Below are 22,400 nucleotides of genomic sequence, written 5' to 3'. Positions count from 1 at the left end.
CCATATTTTATCTATGTAACTGAGTTTATGATCCAAGAAGCATCAACAATTAGTGAAACATAAACTATTCAATAATAATCACTATGAGGAAAACTAGTAACTAAAACAAAATAAAGGACCCTTATCTCTTTCCCCAAAATTATCCATCCAAGGTAGTCCAAAAGAAGGGGAAAGATATCAATACATACCTAGATTTTTTTCCAGCCACTGATGTCCTTCAATTAGTTGGTCAATTAAGGCAAAATAATGTGTACCAGCTTCATCAGGCATAACCCAGCCACCTGTCACAATTTCAAACTGACCATTTTCTAGTAAACTAGGGAGAAAATAACATAAGTATTTACATTAACATGTGTAATAAAATGTAAAGCAAATCAAAAAGTAAGACATTATGAACATTAAGGACAGTTTTTAAATGTAATCAGTATTGGAGTTCCTATTGTGGCTCAGCAGAAATGAATTTGACTAGTACCCATAAGGACACAGGTTCGATCCCTGACCTCGCTCTGTGCGTTAAGGATCTGGCATTGTGGTGAGCTGTGGTGCAGGTTGCAGTCGCTGCTTGGATCCCACATTGTTGTGGCTGTGGTGCAGGTTGGTGGCTACAGCTTCCATTTGACCCCTAGGCTGGGAACCTCCATATGCTAAGGGGGGAGGGGTGTGTGACCTTAAAAAGACAAATAAACAAAAACACAAATAAACAAAAAATAAATGTAATCAGTATTTACATTAGTTGTTTAAAAAAAAAAAAAAAAAAAGCTGTTTAAACCAGTGAATGGATTTCAACTTTGGAACCCTGGTGATAAAGCATCCTTAGCAAAGTATCTGAGGTGATCACCCCCCTCGCCCCAGGGAGAGCTATGCAGACCACTCCAAAAGTTCTATTTCATAAACGTGTAATCTCCCACACAACTTCAAAATCCCCAAAGCCAAGAACTAGGTCTGATTTATTTTTGGATCTTGCCAAGCACCTAGCAAAGTGCTTTACTCAGAGTATATGCTTTACTCAGAAGTGTTTATTAGAGGGCTGTCATTTTAAGCACAGTATTTTTTTTCATTACATCTATGGCAAAAAATCAGCATTTTAGTATTTCTGACACTGAGAAGTTAATCATGCCAAGTACAAAAGGAATGATAATAATGGCAAAGCCAGTAAATACCACATGCTTCTGGGAACATGGAAAATATTATAAAGCACCCTGATTCAGAGTCAGATATAATGTAGGCTATAAACATATCCTTCATTACTGAGTGAGGACCTCAAACACTATTATCATCTGTCCACTGGGTAGATCCACAGCCCCAGAAGACTGAATTGCTATGAGAAGATAGCTTCCTTAGGGAAAGAAAAAAAATCATCAACTGTTAAAAACCGTGGAAGAAACCACAGAAGGGAAGGAGCAATTAGGAGAATGGGAATAACACATACACACTACTGTATAAAATAGATAATTAACAAGAACCTATTGTATAGCACAGGGAATTCTACTCAATAGTTGGTAATAACCTGTATGGGAAAACAGAATGGATATATATATATGTATAAGCGATTCACTTTGCTGGACACCTGAAACTAATACATCATAAATTAACTATATTTCAATAAAATTTAAAAAAATACGACAAAAAATAAAAAATCAAATTTAATGGGAAAAATTTTGAACAACTACCTGTGGAAGTATAAATGTCAAGAACTTAAGCAAGCACCTTAAGTGTCAAGGAGGTTCTGAAAATGGTGTAAAATTTCAGAAGGAAAAGCAGTTTTAAGAAGGATAAAGTGAATGCCTATAGCTAACAGCCAAGTAAAAAGCCAGATTTAACTGAAGCAGATCAGAGACATAAAGAATAAATATTTTCCTATAAGGTATATAATAGAAGCCACAGCATTATAAAAACATCTAATTTTTTCAAACATATGCATGATCACAGAACCAATGACAGAATGGATAATGGACACAATTTCTAAAAATGAAAGATTTCCTTGTATACAATAAAAAGATATTGCGAGTTGGGAGCATTGTGGCTCAGTGGTAATGAACCCAACTAGTATCCATGAGGATGTGGGTTTGATCCCTGGCCTCAGTTTGTGGGTTAAAGATCTGGTGTTGCTGTGAGCTGTGGTGTAGGTCGCAGATGCAGCTCAGATCTGGAGGTGCTGTGAGCTGTGTTGCAGGTGACAGACGCGGCTTTAATCTGGTGTTGCTGTGGCTGTGATGTAGGCTGGCAGCTGCAGCTCCAATTCAGCCCCTAGCCTGGGAACTTCCATATGCCATGGGTGCGGCTCTAAAAGGACAAAAGACAAAAAGAAAAAAGATAAAAAGAAAGAGAAAGGAGTGTGAGTAATCTGGGTATGAAGTGACAGGATCCAAATATGTTTGTGGTAGGGAAGAAGGAACAAGGACAGAGAGGAGAAGTTTGATAAAAGGAGAGGTTTGGGAATTAGGAAATGCCTGACATAGAAGAAAGGATCAAAGCACATAAGACTTGAGGTTTTGATTCCAAGTGGCTAATGGGGGTGGGGTGCTAATACACAGAGAGTGGAGTTCAGTTGAGAAGAGACTCATTTTGCAGTAATGAATATAAATTTGGATAGGCCTATCTGATGTGACAGGCAGCCAAAAGGAGCTGAAAAAGAGAAGTAAGTTTAGGGAAAAAGGCCAATGTAAAAATTAAGTTTTGGAAGACTGAAACAGAAAGGAAATAGAGAAAGATGGGAAGTCTGGAGAAAACAGTCAAAAGGAGAGATAAGCATCAAGCAGAAGAAAAATATAAGGGAAACTGAGGTGATAAGAAACGTTAAAGATAAAAAGAAGAAATCTATGACTATAGCCTGAAACATTCTAGAAAAGAGTAATAAGGAGCAACCTGTACTTCCCCTTTGTAAAATGTGTTTATATATATATATATATATATATATATATATATATATAATTTTTTTTTTTTTTTTTTGTCTTTTCTAAGGCCGAATCCACAGCATATGGAGGTTCCCAGGCTAGGGGTCTAATAAGAGCTGTAGCCGCTCGCTGGCCTACGCCAGAGCCACAGCAACAGCAATGCCATATCCGAGCTGCATCTGCAACCCACACCTCAGCGCAGGGCAATGCCGGATCCTTAATCCACTGAGCAAGGCCAGGGATTAAACCCGCAACCTCATGGTTCCTAGTCTGATTCGTTAATCACTGAGCCACAACGAGAACTCCAGTGTTTTATATTTTAAAAGCTACCATGCAACTGCGACTTACTCAGAAAGAGGCACATCAGTGGGTCAGAATATAAAGCTGAGAAATAAATTTTTAAAATGTTTATATCATTAAAATAGCTGTTAAATTAGTGGGGAAGGTGGATTATAGTTTTTATTTTTATTTTTTAATCTTCAGTCAGAATGATTTAAAACAAACTCATAAGCCAAGATATCATGTCATGGAAGCCAAAGAACTAATACCTGAAATGGCTCATACAGGTTAAGAAAAATGACATGAAAAGGTTACAAGAGGCATCAATGATGTCACAATAAAAGGACAGAAAGAAAATAGATTTTAGTTTTGCTCTGCATAGTTTCTTTCTTTCGTTAGGCAGAAAAAATGGAAGAAAAGAGACGACATGATTTAAAATACGAAGTAACATCACAATGACCGGACCCCTGGCCAGACAATCAGGTTGGTGGTATGCCTATTTCACCGAACTGCCTGTTTTCCCTAGTCTATACATATGAATGGGAAAATTCAGATTATAAACCAGACAGTCTTATAGGCAGAAAGGCTGGGTTTAATATAAAATATTCACTCTGTTAGGCAAAAACACATGCCACTCGACCAGTTAAACTAAAAAAAAAAAAAAAAAAAAAAAAATGCCCACACATGTGCAAATTTGCTGTTTATACCCCTGATTTCTACAACATGTGTGATAAGTACTTAACAAGTATCTGACTAATAACAAAAAAAAAACAAAGTCCAAATAAATGTGAAGAAAATGCTGACCTAATGACTGAGAAGAGCGGCAACATCATCACCATTTAGTGACAGGTACAAAAAGCAGGACTGACAGCCCTACAGAAACAACACTCCAGGAAATACTTAGAAAAAGCATTTATAAGCAATAGCAGGCAAGCTACGTTAGCCTACCAAAAACAAAAAACTGTATTTAAAATTGCCATTGTTAACAACATAAAATAGTGTGAATGCAAACTGCCCATTCAACACCTTCATAATTTTTTTAAAAAATCAACTAATGAGGAAAATAAACTCCCTGAAAAAGTTCCTAAAAACAAAAACAGGTGCTTCCAAGTATTTCTGTTCACTTGGTGCTCAACAAGCATGAACTGAGCTATTTCTCTGCCATTTTCAAGGGAGTACAAATCAAAAAAGATGTGCCCACCTCATAGGCTCTATTGCTTAATTCCTGCCAGGAGAGACTCTGGTTTCTGGCAATTTTTTGTACATATGCTCTTCCTAATATTTCCTAATAAACTAGAGATCTAGAAACAAATGAAAAGACAGAAAGAATATATATGTGCAGAAAATAAAAAAAAATAGGAAACCAGATACTAACTTTCACAAATAATACCCGTTTTACTTTTATAAATGGTTAACTTGTAAGCCACCATGGACTTCTGTTTCTACTATTTCAATGCTTTGAGAACTTGATAGAAAAAACTTAAGAAAACACTGATCAAAATGAAGCTGAGCATATCTGCCACAGCTCACATTGCCCCAGATTCAACATTTACATTTATGAATTTACTTGCCAAGCACAAGATGCTACAAATCACTTTATCTGAGAGTCACTTTTTCCCCTATGTAGATAGAGCACACATTTGGAATTTGGTCACACACAGAAGGACAGACTCGAGAAGCTTTTCTCCCTAATGGGAAAACTGTTACAGATAACTTAGTAGCAAACAATGCATCATTTAGTGAGCTTCAAAGAATCGCAAATTAATTTCACATGAGAAAACGAGTTGACTTTGTAATCACACATCTGGGGAAATATGAAATAATATAAGATGATGCACAGGGATTCATTCTTAAATAAAGAACTAGTTAAATGGAAAATTCAGAAAGATGCAGGCTCTCGATGAATCAACTAATAGCCTAAAAACTTTTGCTCATTAGATTATTTGATTTATATGCCTTTCATGCGGAGTATCTAATAAGAGGGTGCAAATAAGATTTGTTTTTAAACCCCTCACATAGTAACTCATTGTATACTTCTGAATGTTGTGGACACCTGTCTTTAGGGAGCATATGAGTTACAGATGGCCAATTAGTCATCTCTCCTCATTCCTTCATCACTTCAGCCATATCCCTTCTCTGAGTTTTCAGTCCATTCTCTCTGCCTGAAATGTTTCTTCCCTCCCAATATTGGCCTCAGTGGCTCTTAACAGATCCCTCAGGAGCCTTCTCTGGCCACCACACTCCACCCAAAACCCACTTAAATTACTAGCTTTCATAAAAGCCAAAACTTTTCTTTCACAGCAATGATCACAAAATGTATAACCCATTTGCATGTTTACTGTCTTTCAACAGACTGTAAGCTCATGAGGGCTGAAATCCCATCTGTTTTGTTCACCACATAAATCGTGTTCCTATTAGAAAAGGTTACCAGTAATCCCAAAGAAAAGCAAAAAAAAAAAAAAAAAAAAAGGTATGAAGCAGATATTCAAAAATAACTAGCTCCTGAAAAGTTTAACCTCACTCATAAGGAAACGCAAATTAAAACTTCAATGAGACCCCAAAATTGTAGAACATACTATGATGTCAAGGATGTTTGGAAAGAGGTATTGTTACTTACGGCTGGCAAAACCACCAAATTTTAGAATGCATATATACTTTTATCCTTGTTCATTAAAATGAAGTCAGAAAATATATAAAAGTATAAAAAGAAATAAAAGCATCGAACAGTCGGCCCACCATAACTGCAGCCTCTGCATCCACCAACTCAACCAGCTTCTGACGGAAAATTAAAAAAAGAAAAAAAAAAATTCCACGAAGTTCCAAAAAGCAAAACTTGAATGTCCTGCATATTAGCAACTATTTACATTGTATTTACAACTATTTAGATAGCATTTACATTGTACTGAATATTATAATTAATCTTGAGATGACTTCAAGTATACAGGAGAATGTGTGTAGGTTATATGTGAATACTACTCCAATTTATAGAAGGGACTTAAGCATCTAAGGATTTTGGTATGTGGGGCAGGTTCTAGAACCAATCCCCTGAGAAGAATGAGGGAAGACGATAAACACTAAAGATGACGATGTACTCAATGGACTGACAAATAGACCTATAGGGTCATCAACTGGGTGAAGTTAGGGCCCATTTATAAAAGAGACTTTGATACAGCCTTTAAAAAGATATCTATTCCTCTCTCCTGAAAGGTTCCCCAAGATATATTAAGTTTAAAAAGAATGGTTTACAAAACTTGTTAGGATGACTATTATTAAAAAAAAAAAAAAAAGGAAATAGATATTGATACAGATGTGAAGAAGGTGAAAACCCTGAGTACTGCTGATGGCCACGTAACATGGTATGCTGCTGTGGAAAACAGTACAGGACTTCTGCAAAAAATTAAATATAAAACTTTTATACAATCCAGCAATCCCCCTTCTGGGAATATACACAAAAGAAGTGAAAGGAAGGACGTGAATTGATATTTATACACCCACAGTTGGAGCAGCATTTTTTTTTTTTTTCCTTGTTTTGTGGCTGCACCTGCAGCATATGGAAGTCCTGGGGTCAGAGGTCGAACTGGAGCTTCAACTAGGGCCTACACCATTGCAACACCAGATACAAGCTACATCTGTGGCCTACACTGCAGCTCGCAGCAACACTGAACCCTTAACCCACTGAGCAAGGCCAGGGATTGAACATGCATCCTCACAGAGAAAATATCATGTCCCTAACCTTCTGAGCCACAGTGGGAACTCCAATAACAGCATTTTTTTTTTTTTTTTTTTTTTTAAGGGCCACACTCATGGTGTATGGAAGTTCCCAGGCTAGGGGTTGAATTGGAGCGCTATGCCACTGCCACAGTAATGCAGGATCCAAGCTGTAGCTCACAGCAATGCCAGATCCTTAACCCACTGAGCCAGGCCAGGGGTTGAACCTGCATCCTCATGGCTACTAATTGGGTTTGTTTCTGATGAGCCACAACAGGAACTCCAGCATTTTTAACAAGAGCCAAAATGTAGAAAAAATCCAAATGTCCACTGATGGATAAATGGATAAACAAAACATAATATATTCATTTAATGTAATATTATTCAGCCTTGAAAAGGAAGGAAATTGACACATGCTTCAACATGGATTAACCTTGAAGACATTACGTTAAGTAAGCAAGACATTTCTGTAAATCTGGTTATCTGTAAATCTTTTGTTCCCACTACCTTCCCTTTGTTGCAAAACTTATATATCCTGACCCCCCGCCGCCCCATCCTATGGGCCTTGCCTGCTCTGAGCAGTTTCTCAGGGCTCCCTGAGATGCCATCTCCAGGGCTTAAGTGCTAATTTCACCCCAAATAAAACTTTCAATTTTCAAAAAAAAAAAAAAAAAAAATGTATGATTCCACTTATAAGTACCTAGCACAGTCAAATTTATAGAGACAGAAAGCAGAAGTGAAGCCACTGGCAGTGGCTGCCAGTGCAGAAGTGAAGGAGGATGCAGTGTTATCATTTAATAGATACAGCATTTCAGTTTGGGATGATCAAAAAGTTCTGGAGGTGGCTGGTGGTTATGGTTGCATGACAATGTGGATGTATTTAATGCCACTGAAAGTTACACATAAAATTGAAAAATGATAAATTTCATATTACATACATTTTATCACAATAAAAAAAGACTTGTTCAAAAAAACCCACAATGTGCATGGCATGCTATTATTTATATGAATGTGTCCTTGCACATATGGACATGTGCATATCTTTTTTTTTTTTTTTTTTTGTCTTTTTGCCATTTCTTGGGCTGCTCCCACGGCATATGGAGGTTCCCAGGCTAGGGGTCTAATCGGAGCTGTAGCCACCGGGCCTACGCCAGAGCCACAGCAACGTGGGATCTGAGCCGCGTCTGCAACCTACACCACAGCTCAGGGCAATGCCAGATCATTAACCCACTGAGCAAGGGCAGGGACTGAAGCCGCAATCTCATGGTTCCTAGTCGGATTCGTTAACCACTGCGCCACGATGGGAACTCCGACATGTGCATATCTTTTTCTGTAAATCTATAAATTAGATAAGTATCTGGTCACAGTAGCTACCTTCTGTGAGAAGAGCTAGATGATGGGAGACAGGAGTAGTTAGTACCTTACCTTTCACTGTGTATACTTTACATATTTGAGTTTACATTAAATTATGAATCAAATGAGAAGTTTTTCTAAATTATAAATGCTATTCTATCCTGATTACTCCGAAGCACTGAAAGGAAACAAAGCTAAGCATACAATAGTCATGAAAATTTATTTAAGAAAATTTCTCAGATGGCTTAATAGTTTCTGTAAAGTTTTAATAAGGTATAATTTAAATATTTCACTGTCTAGTAAATATTACTTCATCTTCCCATTTTTAAAAAATAAAATTAATAAAATGTTCATTCAAATACATCAGAAAACACATGAGGTTGAAGCATAAAATTTTTAAATCCACTCTTAGTATCTTGCTATAAATGCATAAAGAGTTATGGCAGGCATAGTTTTTATCCAACTTATTTTACTTGGTACTATATACAATGAACATCCTTCCATGTTAATCGACAGGTAGTATTATGTTTATGGCTATACTGTATTTTTTAAAGTATTCTTAATTGAGGTATCACAACACATAATACACGTGTCCAGTTTGCTGTGTTCTGACAACTATTTGTACTCCTGTCATTACTATCCAACATAAGATAATAGGCTACTTCCATCAACTTGAAGAGCTCCCTTAAGCTTCTGTCCAATCAATTCCTACCTTACCCTCTTCCCCAAGAAAGATATTCTTCCTTTGTGATTTCTATCACAATAGTTAGTTTAGCTACTCTTAGACTTCATAAAATGGAATCATACAATACCCTTTGGTGTCAGGATGCTTTTACCAACATGTTTGTTAGATTCATCCATAATTCAGTGTAGTTCAGTATTTTTCATTGCAGAGTAGTACTCCTTGTTTAAATATGGCACAAAATTTTAATCCATTATCTTGTTGATGGACCTCTGAACTGTTTCCATTTCGAAGTCACTATGGGGACTCTGCAATGAAAGTGTCTAAACAAATCTTTTGGAGAACATGTTTTTATTTCTCTTGGATAAATTCCTAGGAGGGAACACCGAGGTGACATGATGTATGTTTAACGTTGGAAAACTCTGGCAGTCTTTCAGAAAGTAGATGTCTCATTTTACATCCCGCTAGTAGTGTATGTGAGTTCCAGGTGTTAAACACTCTTTTCAAGCCTTAGTGTTGTCAGTCTTTCTAATTTCAGCCATTTTAAAAGGGCTTTGGGATACTTGTAATAGTTTTAATCTGCATCTCTTGACGACCGCGACCGCAGGTTACTCAGCTTTTGCAAGCACACCCTCCCCCTCACTGTTGCAACCTTATAAACTTCTTGCAGGTGTCTGAACATGCCATGTTCTTGCTAGTTCCTGGTCTATAATCACAATTCTCCTCTCACAATCTGGAATTCCTTCCCCACCCTCTACCACCTGCTTCATACCTGGCTAGCCTTTGAGGTTTCAGCTTGAGTGCCACCTGCTTCAGGAGGCCTTCCATGACCCCCTTCCTGCTACCTTACAAGGAAACACTTTATCATGATACTGTGTTAATTACACGGTCTTCCCTGCTCCGCCCTGAGGGCTGGGATCAGGTCAGTCTCACTCATTTGCTTATGCCTGGAGTCTAGCGCAGTAAATATTTGTTGAATAGACAATAGAGAAAATAAGGAAAGGCTTTGGCAATGAGGTAATCTTTCAGTCAAACTTTGAAAAATAGGTAGGATTGAGATTATCCAATATACAAAAGAAAAAAAAAAAAAGGTTCTTGGCCAAACTCATGGGCAAATTCCTAAGAAGCAGAAAACAACCTGTGACTGAGGACACCCACATAGTTCAGCATGGCTAAGAGTGCAGTGTGAGGCAGGAAGTAAGGCTGGACAAGGAGGGAGGAGTCAGGGAGCAAAACCAACAAGGTGCCAGGCAAAGGAAGCTGGGCTGTACCTTTTGACACTAAACTGTCACTGAAGCATTTTAAAGCCAGGAAGAAAGGAGGGCAGACTCATGGATTAGAAACCTAAGTCTGCTGGGGAAAGGCAGCACACCTGCAAGTGGCACAGCTTGAAACAGGAAGACCACTGGAGATTTTCTACAGAGCAGGAAACAGGAGTAAAGGGGATAAAGCAAGGGTCTGAGTGCAGATACTAAAAGGGAGAAGTGACAGGCTTGGGGTGGACTGGATGGCAGAAATGGCAGATGGAAAGGCAGAGCACACAACAGCAAGAGCCCTGGTTCTGGTTCTGGTTCTGGTTCTGGTCCTGACTTGCTAGCTGGGGGAAACTTAGGAACACAATCATTACCATCCCTGCCCCAATTTCCTATAATGGTAGAATGAGGATAATGAAGGGTCCAGAAATATTATAGGACCCATCTAAGTGTTCAGAACATGCCTCCTTCTTTGCAACAGAGTAAGAACTCAGAAGGTTTTAGCTGTTACTGTTATCCTAAACTAGGGAAGAAGAAAGAAATCGCAGGTAGAGCTTTAGATCTGGAAGCAGCCCACACATCTGGAAGTTAAAATACCAGTGTGGAAAGGCACGCAAAATGAAGAGGAGAAACAAGAGTGCTATTGCCCAGGTAAGACTTGGGACTTTTAGGAGGAGCAGAGGAGGAAGTCAAGAGGTGACAAGAAAGGAATGTTCAGCAATGCAGGACTCAAATCAGGAGAGAAAGAACTTTCCAGGTCGCAGAAGACAAGAAAAAAGAAAGAATTTTGAGAATGGAATGGTCATTGTCAAGCAATGAAATCCTCCTGGAGAACTGAGAATGTATCCAATGGATGGAGTGGCTGAGAAGTCCTCTTGGCTACACCCATAACTGACGTAGACAGAAGCCAGCAGCTGAGGAAAGAGAGGTGAAAGCAGAGTGAAACCACCTGACTCCAGATAAACTAGGATTGGAGCAGGAGGGGATGAAATATATACTTTCTAAAATAAATGTACAACACGGCTTCAACTATTAGAACCAAAGTTATTTTAGACACTCGTATACTGCTTTGATTCCTTTGATGAAAAGCTAAGTATCTTTAGGCTCTAAACTCAATTCAAACTTGTAATTTACTCTGAATATCACAAGACACACTGTAATTTCTCATTGCTCTGCAATTTTATAGCAGACTTTGGTTACATACTATAAAATCTGACCTGTATAAAACGTATAATGCAGTATAAGAACTTTAAAGGTACTTTTTCCTAGGGAACTCAAGATGCAAAATGCATATAAGTTTGCAAAATATAAGTTTGGATTTGTATTATTTAAGAAAGAAACCTCAAAGACTCCACTGATTTCAATAATCAGAGAGAATTTAAAGACAGGGTAGAAGGTTCGTTTAACCATTAAACCTAGGAAAAAAGAATGGTAGAAAGATGAGATAAAGACTTTGCATTTTTGCAAAGCAATAAACCCAGGGATATGCTGAAGACACAATTTATCTAATGGGACCTTCCCCTTCTAAACATTTAGAGCCTATTTCATATAAAAAGGTCCACATAGAGAAGTTTGTCAGTATTCTGGAGAATACATAAACTGTTCAAGATTCAAACAACTCAGTGGGCTTCTCAATTGAACGCTGGTCTCAACAGAAATAGCAGAGGCAATATAAAAACTCTTTCAATGTCTCAGAGAGGAAAAACATGTGATGTGCTGCGTGCTAGTCAAAGAAAATGCTAAAGCTAATGTTTCAGCTGCTTGACTCTGAATACAGGTTCATATTTGATGTTAGAAACGTCATGCAGTACGTAACTGCATTTAGCCAAAAAAAAAAAAAAAAAAAAAATTCAAATAGGAAGCCTAAAAAGTAAAAAGAATGTTAAACATACCAGTCATTTTCAAAATAAAACAAGCAAAGACAGAAAATGTGCTGATTAAAATGGAAAGCAGTTTCTTTTAAATCCACTGGATATGTGTTACAAGTAGGAACCATGGCTATATTTGATTTAATCGCTTTGAGTCACACGGAATAAAAAAAAACTAGATGTTGTTTGCATGGATCTCCCTTTAGTTAACTAGATTTTCATTTTTGAAAGCTTCTAGAGCTGAATACTGCTGCCACAGGGGGGAAGAATTAAACAAGTCATTGCTAGCATAGATTATGGGGATCATTTGAGTTATGTTTCTGTTTAGATCCCACAATCAATTGGTATTCTTCAGGGACAATGAAAGCTTACACAGAACTCTGCTAGAATTAACAGGTTCTTCTTTGCAACAGCTAGCTTGCAAATTTAGGTACAGACATTTAATCCACACACTCATCTCCAAAAAGGGAAAAACAAGCCATTGCATAAGCATTACGCGAGTAGTCAAAAAAAAAAAAAAAATTCCATCAGTAAGGCTATTTAACACAAGATCAGAACTTTAAATAGTGGGAGCAAACCTATGTATATATTAAATTTTGTTTTTGTTTTTTTCCTGGAATCCAGCTCTTCAGATCTGAACAGAAATATATCAGCCAGCTTTCTTGGTTGCAAGCAACACTGACTGACTCTGAAGGGGAAATGCACTGGGGGTCTGTCCTGAGTACACAGAATTGAGGACAGACTAAAAGCCCAGGCTTAACAAAGGAATGGAAAAAACAAGAGGCCATGCTCTAGACATGACAGGGACCATGACACAAGACAGGGAGAGTGTGAATGCACCAGGGCTGTGAGGGAGGACCTGCAAGCTTCCCTCCATTCTGCTTCCCTTCCTTCCATCTTCCCATCCTTGCTTAACTCCCTAAAGGTTCAAAAACCTGGGAAGTAATATGTTGATTAGATGAGCTCAGATCAAAGCTGACTGGTCTGACCTGGGGCTGGATAGTGAAGGATCTGACTTCCATGTGTGAGAGACCACTTGCTAAAAGGAAATCAGTTGAACAGAATGGGAAACGAAGTTGTCAGAAAAGGAAGGGATTCCAGTCAAGTTACACTTTGTTTTGTAACAAATTCCAGGTGTGGTCACATATTACTGCTCATGGATGAATAAAAGAAGGGAAAATACATGGACTTATAGACAAGGATATATATATATATATATATAAAAAAAAAGAAAGGTAATTAAAAACAAAGTTAAAACCAAGCATTTAAAGCCAGAAAAGAATCAGATCCATACCACAGAGAACTGAACCTGAGGTGGAAAGGAAAAAAACCTTGAGAAAAATCTCATAAAAATACAGGAAATATGACAAAAAATTAAAACTATAATGTAAATACAAGAGAGAGACTAGAGACTCTAGATAACTCAATAACAGAATTTTAAAATAAATGGAATAAGAACAGTAATTAGAGCAAAAACCATAAGCTGAAAAAAATAAAATGGAAAAATTTATTTATAAGTTACACATACCTAGATATATGGCAAAAGTTTAGAATCATAAGGATCGGTGTCACTGTTTCTTTGTAAACTTAATTATAAAATCTCAAAAAAATTCCAAAGAATGAAAATTATACATTTTATACTCTCCGATCCCAAGACATTAAAACTATCTTTTAACGCCTAAAGTATAACTGGGAAAAAAAAAATCACACTCAGAATTTGAGAATTTTTCTAACATATTCAAGTCAAAACAAAAACAAAAAGTACAGGTTACAAAATATTTAGGAAAAAACACAATAATGAAAAAATAACATACAAATATGTGAAAGCCAGTTAGGATAGTGCTAAAAGCAAACGGGGAGCCGGGGAATGCTCCTTGTTAAAATACATCAACCGTCCTACAGAGGATCAGTAAAAACAGGCACAAGGAATCATCAGAAAGATAAAAGCAGAAAGGTCAGGAGTAAATACCAGTAAAATATAAATAGTTTTTTTGGGTGAGAAGAGGTACAAAACCCAACAAAAATAGTAAAAGCTTTAGCCAATTTAATAAAGATGAAGAAAAAATGGTATATTTCCATATGGAAGATTGAAGAGTACACTGAAATCACCTTTCCAGAGATCACTTTGATTACAAGCTTCAAAAAAATCTTTAAGTTATTAAGCCTCTTAGACCTAGTAATTCCACTTCTAGGACAAAGCTGGAACATAAGGATTTCAATGGAAAAGTTTCAAGTCACTTTTTCAGAGATGAACCAAAATCAAGGATAAAAAGGATGTGAGGAAATATTTTAAGTTTCAGATATAAAGCTAAGAATTGTCACCTTTTAAAAATGTAAACATTTGTTTCAACATACAATTAATGTTTGGTATTACTAAATTAAAAAAAAAGTTTTAAAACAAACCTTTTCACAGCATCCTTCTTCTGCAAATCTATAGTTTCCCACCACTTTGAAAGGTAGGAGATCTCAGACCACATAAATTTCCTCCGTGGGTCTTCTTTCAACTTGATGACCATGTTATTAAAAATATACTGTGTCTTCTCTCTAAAGTAGTCATCAAAAGTCTTCAACCAACCTAAATTAAGACACAAATATACCACAAAGATCTGATTCACATGTCTGATTTAAACTCAGTCACATTCCATTATATTACCTTTGGATAACCTTAGATGTTTCATTCATATAAAGACATATTTAAAAATTTAGCAAACGTTTTCAATTAATGAAGTTCCATGTGAATGGACATGAGACTCAAAAAGTCACCAACAATAAAGTGATAAAAATACTCTGAAAACCGTACAAGTTCAGATATTCATGAGAAAGATGAGAAAACCAAAAAGCATTCATTCATACTTAACAATTATAGTATCTAATTCAATTACTTATAATTTATCTCTAATTTAGGGAATTTCTTAATTTAAAAAATCTGAACAGTGTTCACAAGTTGGTGGTAATATTCTCACAATATGGAATCAAAATGTTATCCTCTCATGCCACATTTAAAATTACCTATCCATTAAGTAAAACTAAGAAAAGGAAAATCACAAGTACAAACTATATTGAAAAGCCAGCAGCAGAGCAATATGCAGGTAATTACAGCACTATTATGAATACCGAGAAAAAGAGTTCTGCCAAAAATAGGCATGAGTTCCCAAAGGCTGCTCATTATTCCATTTTTTAAAGCACAAATTGACAATAATCAAACAGCAAATGTGTACACATCTATATAAAGTTTAAAAAAAAAAACTGATGGTGACAACTTAGTTTTTTGACTTTTCCTATTACTGCTCAAATATCCTGCGGACTTTATTTAAAGACATTTGCAATTTGACTATAAAGAAACATTTTTAAGAGGACCCATAGTTACAAATATAGCCCCATTTGGCAGAGTAATAAAGCAACATAATGAGTGGCTGAGGCAAAACATACACAGCCAATTCAACCTACTTAGGTGATAGCAAGATGTACCCTGCAGTGAATAACCTGTTAACTGTGATATCTTACAGCAAGGAGAGTTTCTATACAGATGGACCAAACTACTCTTCTGTTGTTTCCAAGCCTCAAACAAGTAGGATGTCTAAAATACAAGGGGCCCAACCGGCTGTTTCTTTTGTCTCTCTACGATTAAGTAAATATTCAATGTATACTGTACTTGTTGGCAAAACAAACAAAAACCTGCTAAGGCTGGAAGATGGCAGTAAACTATTTTGACAATGCAAATACGACCTTTGAAAGGGCACTGCCACTGTGACTGTATTTCTCCCCTTTGCTTTAAGTGAAATGAATTCATTCTACAGTTATTTCCTGAGCACCTACAAAGTAACAGGTATGAAGCTATGAGCCAAGCAGGAATATGGTGTAAAACCTTCTCTACAGGACTTTCTTGATTTGCGGCACTTTTAAACTGGTTTGTCCACAAAGAATGATAGCGGAATAATTCAACATTTCCACATTTAAGTAAAAAACCACCTACAGAAAACTCAACGATATCTCATGAAAGAGTGGTTTGCAAAGAATCCCAACTTGCTTCACTGTTGGGGAAACTATACAAAGTAGTCTCGTTCTGGCTTCAGAGAGGACAACGGGCCTCTAATTGGTCAAAGACCATAAGGCTGGCTATGTGCCAAACTGCTGAACCACATACAGGCCAATAGGGGTGCCATCAGCAGACACTGTAAATCATTAGATTACATAGGGAGTAAGCCACAAAGAAGATTCATTGAGCCTTGAGGGCCTGGCCAACCCCAAGAGATCAAAGAACATAGCAAGATTTATGAGTTAAGACCAAGGCATTTTGACAATAACCAGAGCTACATATTTGCACGTAGGCTGATTGTTACCAGCCTGCAGCTTGGTGCTGAAAAAGCTGGACTCCTTTGAGCAGGAAACTGAAGTCTCACTCACAGGGTGGACACACTACGTGGGATCCCCTCTCCCAGTTGGGACTCCAGATTGCTGTTCTTGGGACTTCCCAGTGCTGCCTGGATCTGAATGTAGGTGTTTCCCCAATTCAGTGATGTATGAACATCTCTTACTACTCTGTCTCAATTAGAATACTGTAGTCTTTTGTTAATTCTACAAATTCTCTAATTCTTGCTTATCTGAGTGCAGAGTGGTTATTTTGCCAGTGAATCCTACGAACCTTGAAACTCAAAGTCAGGCTTGCAGTGAAACATTCACAAAGGTATAAACCTGGACCCCTGTCCCAGAGCGCTGAGGCCAGGATCCATATCTGGATTCCCAGGGACGAGCAAAGAAAATTCAACCTATTCTTCAACGGAGAGGCTGTTAACTCCCTGCTGACCACACAGCACCCCAAGAGACAAAAACTATCAAGTGCTTAGACCCGAGCCCAGGATATAATATAGCATTTGATAAATAATAGCTGCTGCTACTATTGTTATTATTACAATCATCATCAGTCTTAACTCCCCCTTCCACTTATCCACAATCAAACCAAGTCCAGGGGAAAATAAAAGATATTCCAAACATGATTTAATATTTTAAAGAAATTGCTCCACATCTTAAACATACTGGTTACCCAATATTTCCATTTGCACAGAATTCATTCTATGCTCCTGTTATGGGCTGAACTGCGTCCCCTTGAAATTCATATATTGAGAAGATCTACACCCAATACCTCAGAATGGGACTTTATTTGGAGATAAGGTCTTTAAAGAGATAATTCAGGTAGAGCGACGTCATGAGAAAGGGCCCTAACCTAATACAGATGTAAGTCATTTTATTGCACTTGGCTTTATTTTGCTTCATAGGTAACTGTGCTTTTTCCAAACATAAAGTCTGTGGCAACCCTCCATCAAACAAATCCATCGGCACCATTTTTTCAACAGCATTTGCTCACTTTGTGTCTGTCACATTTTGGTAATTCTCATAATACTTCAAAAATGTTAATTATTATTATTTTTGTTTTGTTGACGTGTTATCAGTGATCGTTGATGTTACTACTGCAATTGTTTTGGGGTGCCATGAACTACACCCACCTAAGACAGTGAACTTAATCAGTGTTCTGACTGCTCCACAGCCATTCCCCATCTCTCCCTCTCCTCCAGCCTCCCTACTCCCTGAAACATAACACTGTTAAAATTAGGCCAATCAATAACCCTACAAGTGTTCAAATGACCTATAAGTGCTCAAATGAAAATGAGTAAAATGTCTCTCACTTTTAATCAAAAGCCAGAAATAATTACACTTAGTGAGGAAGATATGTTGAAAGTTGAGATAGGCCAACAGCCTGGCTTCTTGGACTAGAACAGCTGGCCAGGTTGTAAATGCAAAGGAAAAGTTCCTGCAGGAAATGAAAACTGCTACTCCAGTGAACACATGAATGATAAGCGAAACAGCCTTATTGCTGATATGGAGAAAGTTTGAGTGGTTTGGATGAAAGATCAAATCAGCCACAACATTCCCTTAAATCAAAGCCAAATCCATAGCAAGGCCCTAACTCTCTTCAATCCTATGAAGACTAAAAGAGGTAAGATAAGAAGAAAATCTGATGCTAGCAGAGGCTGGTTCATGAGGTTAAAGAAGCCATCTCCATGACATCGAAATGCAAAGTGAAGCAGAAAGTGCTGATATAGAGCTGCAGCAGGTTATCCAGAAAAATCTAGCTAAGATCATTAATGAAGGTGGCTGCACTAAACAAGAGATTTTCAACATAGACGAAACAGCATTCTACTGAAAGAAGATGCCATCTAGGACTTTCTTAGCTAGAGAGAAAGACATCAGTGCCCACCCTCAAGGCCTCAAAGGACAGGCTGTCTGTCTTGTTAGTGGTAATGCAGACAGCGACTTGAAGGTGCAGCCCATGCTCATTTAACATTTGGAAAATTCTAAGGCCCTTAAGAATTATGTTAAATCTACTGTGCCTGTGCTCTATAAATGGAACTACAAAGCCTAGATGATAGTACATCTGTTTACAACAGTTTATTGAATTTGTATTTATTTATTTTGCTTTTTATGGCAGCACCCACGGCATATGGAAGTTCCCAGGCTAGGGGTCAAATCGGAGCTGTAGCCACCAGCCATAGCCACAGCAACTCGGGATCCAAGCCGCATCTGCGACCTATACCACAGCTCATGGATCCTTAACTCACTGAGCCTAGGCCAGGGATTGAACCTACAACTTCATGGATATTAGTCAGATTAATTTTCACTGAGCCACAACGGGAACTTCCTGTTCACTGAAAATTTTAAGCCCACAATTGAAAACTACTCAGAAAAAAAGCAAAAAACAAAAAATATTGCTTTCAAAATAGTACTGTTCCGATTCAACAGCTAGCCTGGCAAGCTCCATGTGCCTCAGGTATAGCCCTGAAGAGCAAAAAAAGACAAAAAAAAAAAAAAAAAAAAAATAGTGCTGCTCATTGGCAACAGTCACATGGTTACCAAGGAGCTCTGATGGAGATGTACAAAAAGATTCGTGTTGGTCGGTTTCATGACAGCTCACACAACATTCATTCTGCAGCTCATGAACCAAGTAGTTATTTCAACGTTTAAGTCTTACTCTTTAAGAAATACTTTTCATGAGACTATAGCTGCCAGAGACAGTGATTTCTCTGATAGGTCTGGGCAAAGTCAATTGAAAACCTTCTGGAAAGGATTCACATTCTAGATGCCATTAAGAACATCTGTGATACATGGGAAGAAAAATGATCAACATTACAGCTCAGAAGACACTGGTCCCAACCTTCATGGATAACTTCGACGGTTTTAAAACTACAGCAAAAGAAGTCGCTACCCACGTGATGGAAAGAGTAAGAGTACTAGAATGACAAGTGGAGCCTCAAGATGTGACTGAATTGCTGCAATCTGATAAAACTAACGAATGAGCAAAGTGGTTTCTTAAAATGAAATCTAGTCCTGATGAAGATGTTGTGGAGCTTGTTGAAATAACAACTAAGGATTTAAAATATTACATAAACATAGTTGACAAAGCAGCAATGTGAAAGTTTGAGAGGATTGGCACAATTTTAAAAGAAGTCTTACTGTGGGCAAAATGCTATCTAACAGCGTTGCATGCTACAGAGAAATCATTCATAAAAGGCAGGGTCAACTGAGGCACCAAACTTCACTACTGTCTTATTGTAAGAAACAGACACAGCCATCCCGACCTTCAACAACTACTATCCTGATCAGTTAGCAGCCATCAACATCAAGGAAAGACCCTCCTCCAGCAAAAAGCTTATGACTAGCTGAAGATACAGATGATGGCTAGCACTTTTTAGTAATCAAGTATCTTTTAATTAAGGTGTATATATTGGGGGTTTTTTAGACATAATGTTATCTCACACTTTGAATAGAGTATAGTGTAAACAACTTTTTGTATGCACTGGGAAACCAAAAAATATGCAATATCTCCGAGGTACCATGCATGTCCTTATAAGAAGAGGCAGTGAGGGAGTTCCTGCTGTGGCTCAGTGGCTAACAAACCCAACCAGGATCCCTGAGGATACAGATTCAGTTTCTGGCCTCGCTCAGTAAGCTAAGGATCGGGCGTTGCCATGAGCTGTGGTGTAGGTCGAAGAAGAGGTTCACATCCCACATTGCTGGGGCTGTGACGCAGGCCAGCAGTTATAGCTCTGATTTGACCCCTAGCCTTAGAACCTCCATGTGCCATGGGTACAGCCCTAAAAAGCAAAAAAAAAAAAAAAAAAAAAGAAAGAAAGAAGAAGAGGTAGTGAGGGCACAGACACACACAGAGGGAAAAACCATGTGAAGACACAGGAAAAAAAATGGTTATCTACAAGCCAAGACAAGAGGCCCTCAGAAGAAACAAACTCTGCAGACACTTTGATTTTGGACTTTAAGCCTCCTGAACTGCGAGGCAATAATTTTCTGTTGTTTAAGCCACATCATCTATGGTATTTTAAGACAGCCCTAGCAAACTAATATCATACTAGAAAAAAATAAGTGTTATTACTATGCAAAAAGTAAAGATGGCAATGTAGAGACAATCTGCCAAGTACCATCGTAATACTTAAGGTACATCTACCTCTGTATTACAAGACTGAGCTAAGAATCACATATATATATACACATAAAACATCTAGTTTTGTAACATGTTACTGTATATATGCAATAAGGGCCATGTAAATTATTAAACGGCTCTATTAGAATTATTGTCCCTAAGACATCATATGTATCTTCTACCCAAATTTTAATAAAGGTCAAATTTAGTCCCTAATTATTTGGTTATTAACTCAAGAAACAAAAAAAGAATAGTGAAATGCCTCCAAAATTAAATAATAAAACAGAAAATTAAATATTAAAAGGCAAATTTAGAAGAAAAAGTCTTTATGAAGATTAATAAGTAAGAATTTTTTAAAGTACAATTACTTATCTTCATCAGATATATTTTGTTATGAACTCAGGCCATTTCAAAGAATAGTTTATCACCAGAGTTTGCACAGAGGAATCACAGTGACTGATTAATCCATTTTGCCTTCAACACTTCATTTGCCCTTCAACGATCATGCAGAAAATATGTCAAAGATATTTACGTGAGCCAAAATACAAGCTCAGAGATGTCAAGTTAAAAGCCTTGCATAAAACTCATCTATAATAGATACTAATATCACTACAATATAGCACAATTAATGAAGAATGAACTGAAAGATAGCCTCTTGCAGCTTTCAATATTGAGTAATATAACAGTAAATTAGCTTTTATTGCTCTTATACAATAGACTAATCAAGTATTCCCTTTTACATTGAATTGGCTCTTTCTTTTTCTAAATTACTGTAAAACTCCAATTGTATATTAACATGAGACCAATCACAAAGGTAATATTTTATAAAAAGTTGTATGGTATGAATTTTTGTGACATAAAATTATATTCCTACCTCTAGATTTAATAATCTTAGGACATTCAGTCGCAAACTGATTTACTTAAGTGGTCAATTCACAGTCTTTTTCTTTCCCTTGAATTCACTTGGAAACTGAACCAGGGCTAGAACAGCATTAATAATACCTTTCAATTTATTCTTTCTCACTCTAACAACACTATCACCCATAAAACAGCTAATCACTATTTTAAATAAATGGGGAAATAGTAAAAACAAAGAGTACACATTAGAAATTGTATACAGCTGTAACAATTACAAATTTGCTATGACTATTTTATCCAAATATTTTTTAAGTTCTAAAATATAAAACTAATAAAACTGAAAACTCTACTGCTTATTGTTAATGTGCAGGAACAATTACACCCCTAGTAACTGTTCAGTGACAAAACGCAATTTATTTTTTAAATTTTGGACCCAATATAGTTTCGACACGCACAGAATTTATGGAGATCTGATTCTCTTAAGGAATACCTAGTTTTATTAGGTTCAAGGACATACAGTACCATCCTTAGGACCTGGGCAAGAGCACACTACCCTGAGCACTGGACTCAAGAGGAATCTCCCCATTCCATCTCTGACCATATCCCTTTCCACATGATAAATCCACAGGGCAAAGAACTTGCCCACTCAGCACCTGCTCTGCCCTGCTCTTAAGAGTCCCTGGGACCCAGAAATCTATGTGAACATCCCCAGGCCAGCTTCTGGAGCATCCCAGGACCTTTTGTAAGACCTTCCCATTCAGGGCAGTTGAATTTGCAGGTGATAAGCTCTCTAGCCTGGGCAATAGCCAAGGGGATGCAGTTTGCAGGAGTGTGGGAAGACTGCTGGCCTGTCTGCAAGAAGGACCTTCATGGGTTAACAGGGTCTGGAAGGAGAGAGGCTGGACTGCCCGAGGCTGGCTCCCCCCTCTCCTCCACCAGCACATTTTGGTGGGGATCTGGAGACCAAGCAATTTAAACCCACACTTGGCCTTCTAGGTCGCTGAGCTATTTCTCAAG

At 37.5% G+C, this 22,400-nt stretch overlaps 1 protein-coding gene across 1 annotated transcript in view; it reads right to left on the bottom strand.

The window, feature by feature from the left end:
- Positions 1 to 22,400, bottom strand: part of MAN2A1 (mannosidase alpha class 2A member 1) — a 177,348-nt gene that overhangs the window by 111,300 nt on the left and 43,648 nt on the right. The window contains exons 4-5 of the mRNA XM_003123823.6: positions 14,441 to 14,612; positions 189 to 316 (exon numbers count right to left, since the gene is read on the bottom strand). Of these exons, the coding sequence (XP_003123871.4) occupies positions 189 to 316; positions 14,441 to 14,612 (300 nt within the window). The remainder of the gene's footprint in view (positions 1 to 188; positions 317 to 14,440; positions 14,613 to 22,400) is intronic.

Source organism: Sus scrofa, chromosome 2 (assembly GCF_000003025.6).
Source record: "Sus scrofa isolate TJ Tabasco breed Duroc chromosome 2, Sscrofa11.1, whole genome shotgun sequence".
NCBI lineage: Eukaryota > Metazoa > Chordata > Mammalia > Artiodactyla > Suidae > Sus > Sus scrofa.
Note: the sequence above shows the minus strand (reverse complement) of the source record. Positions and strands in the feature narration are given on the sequence as shown.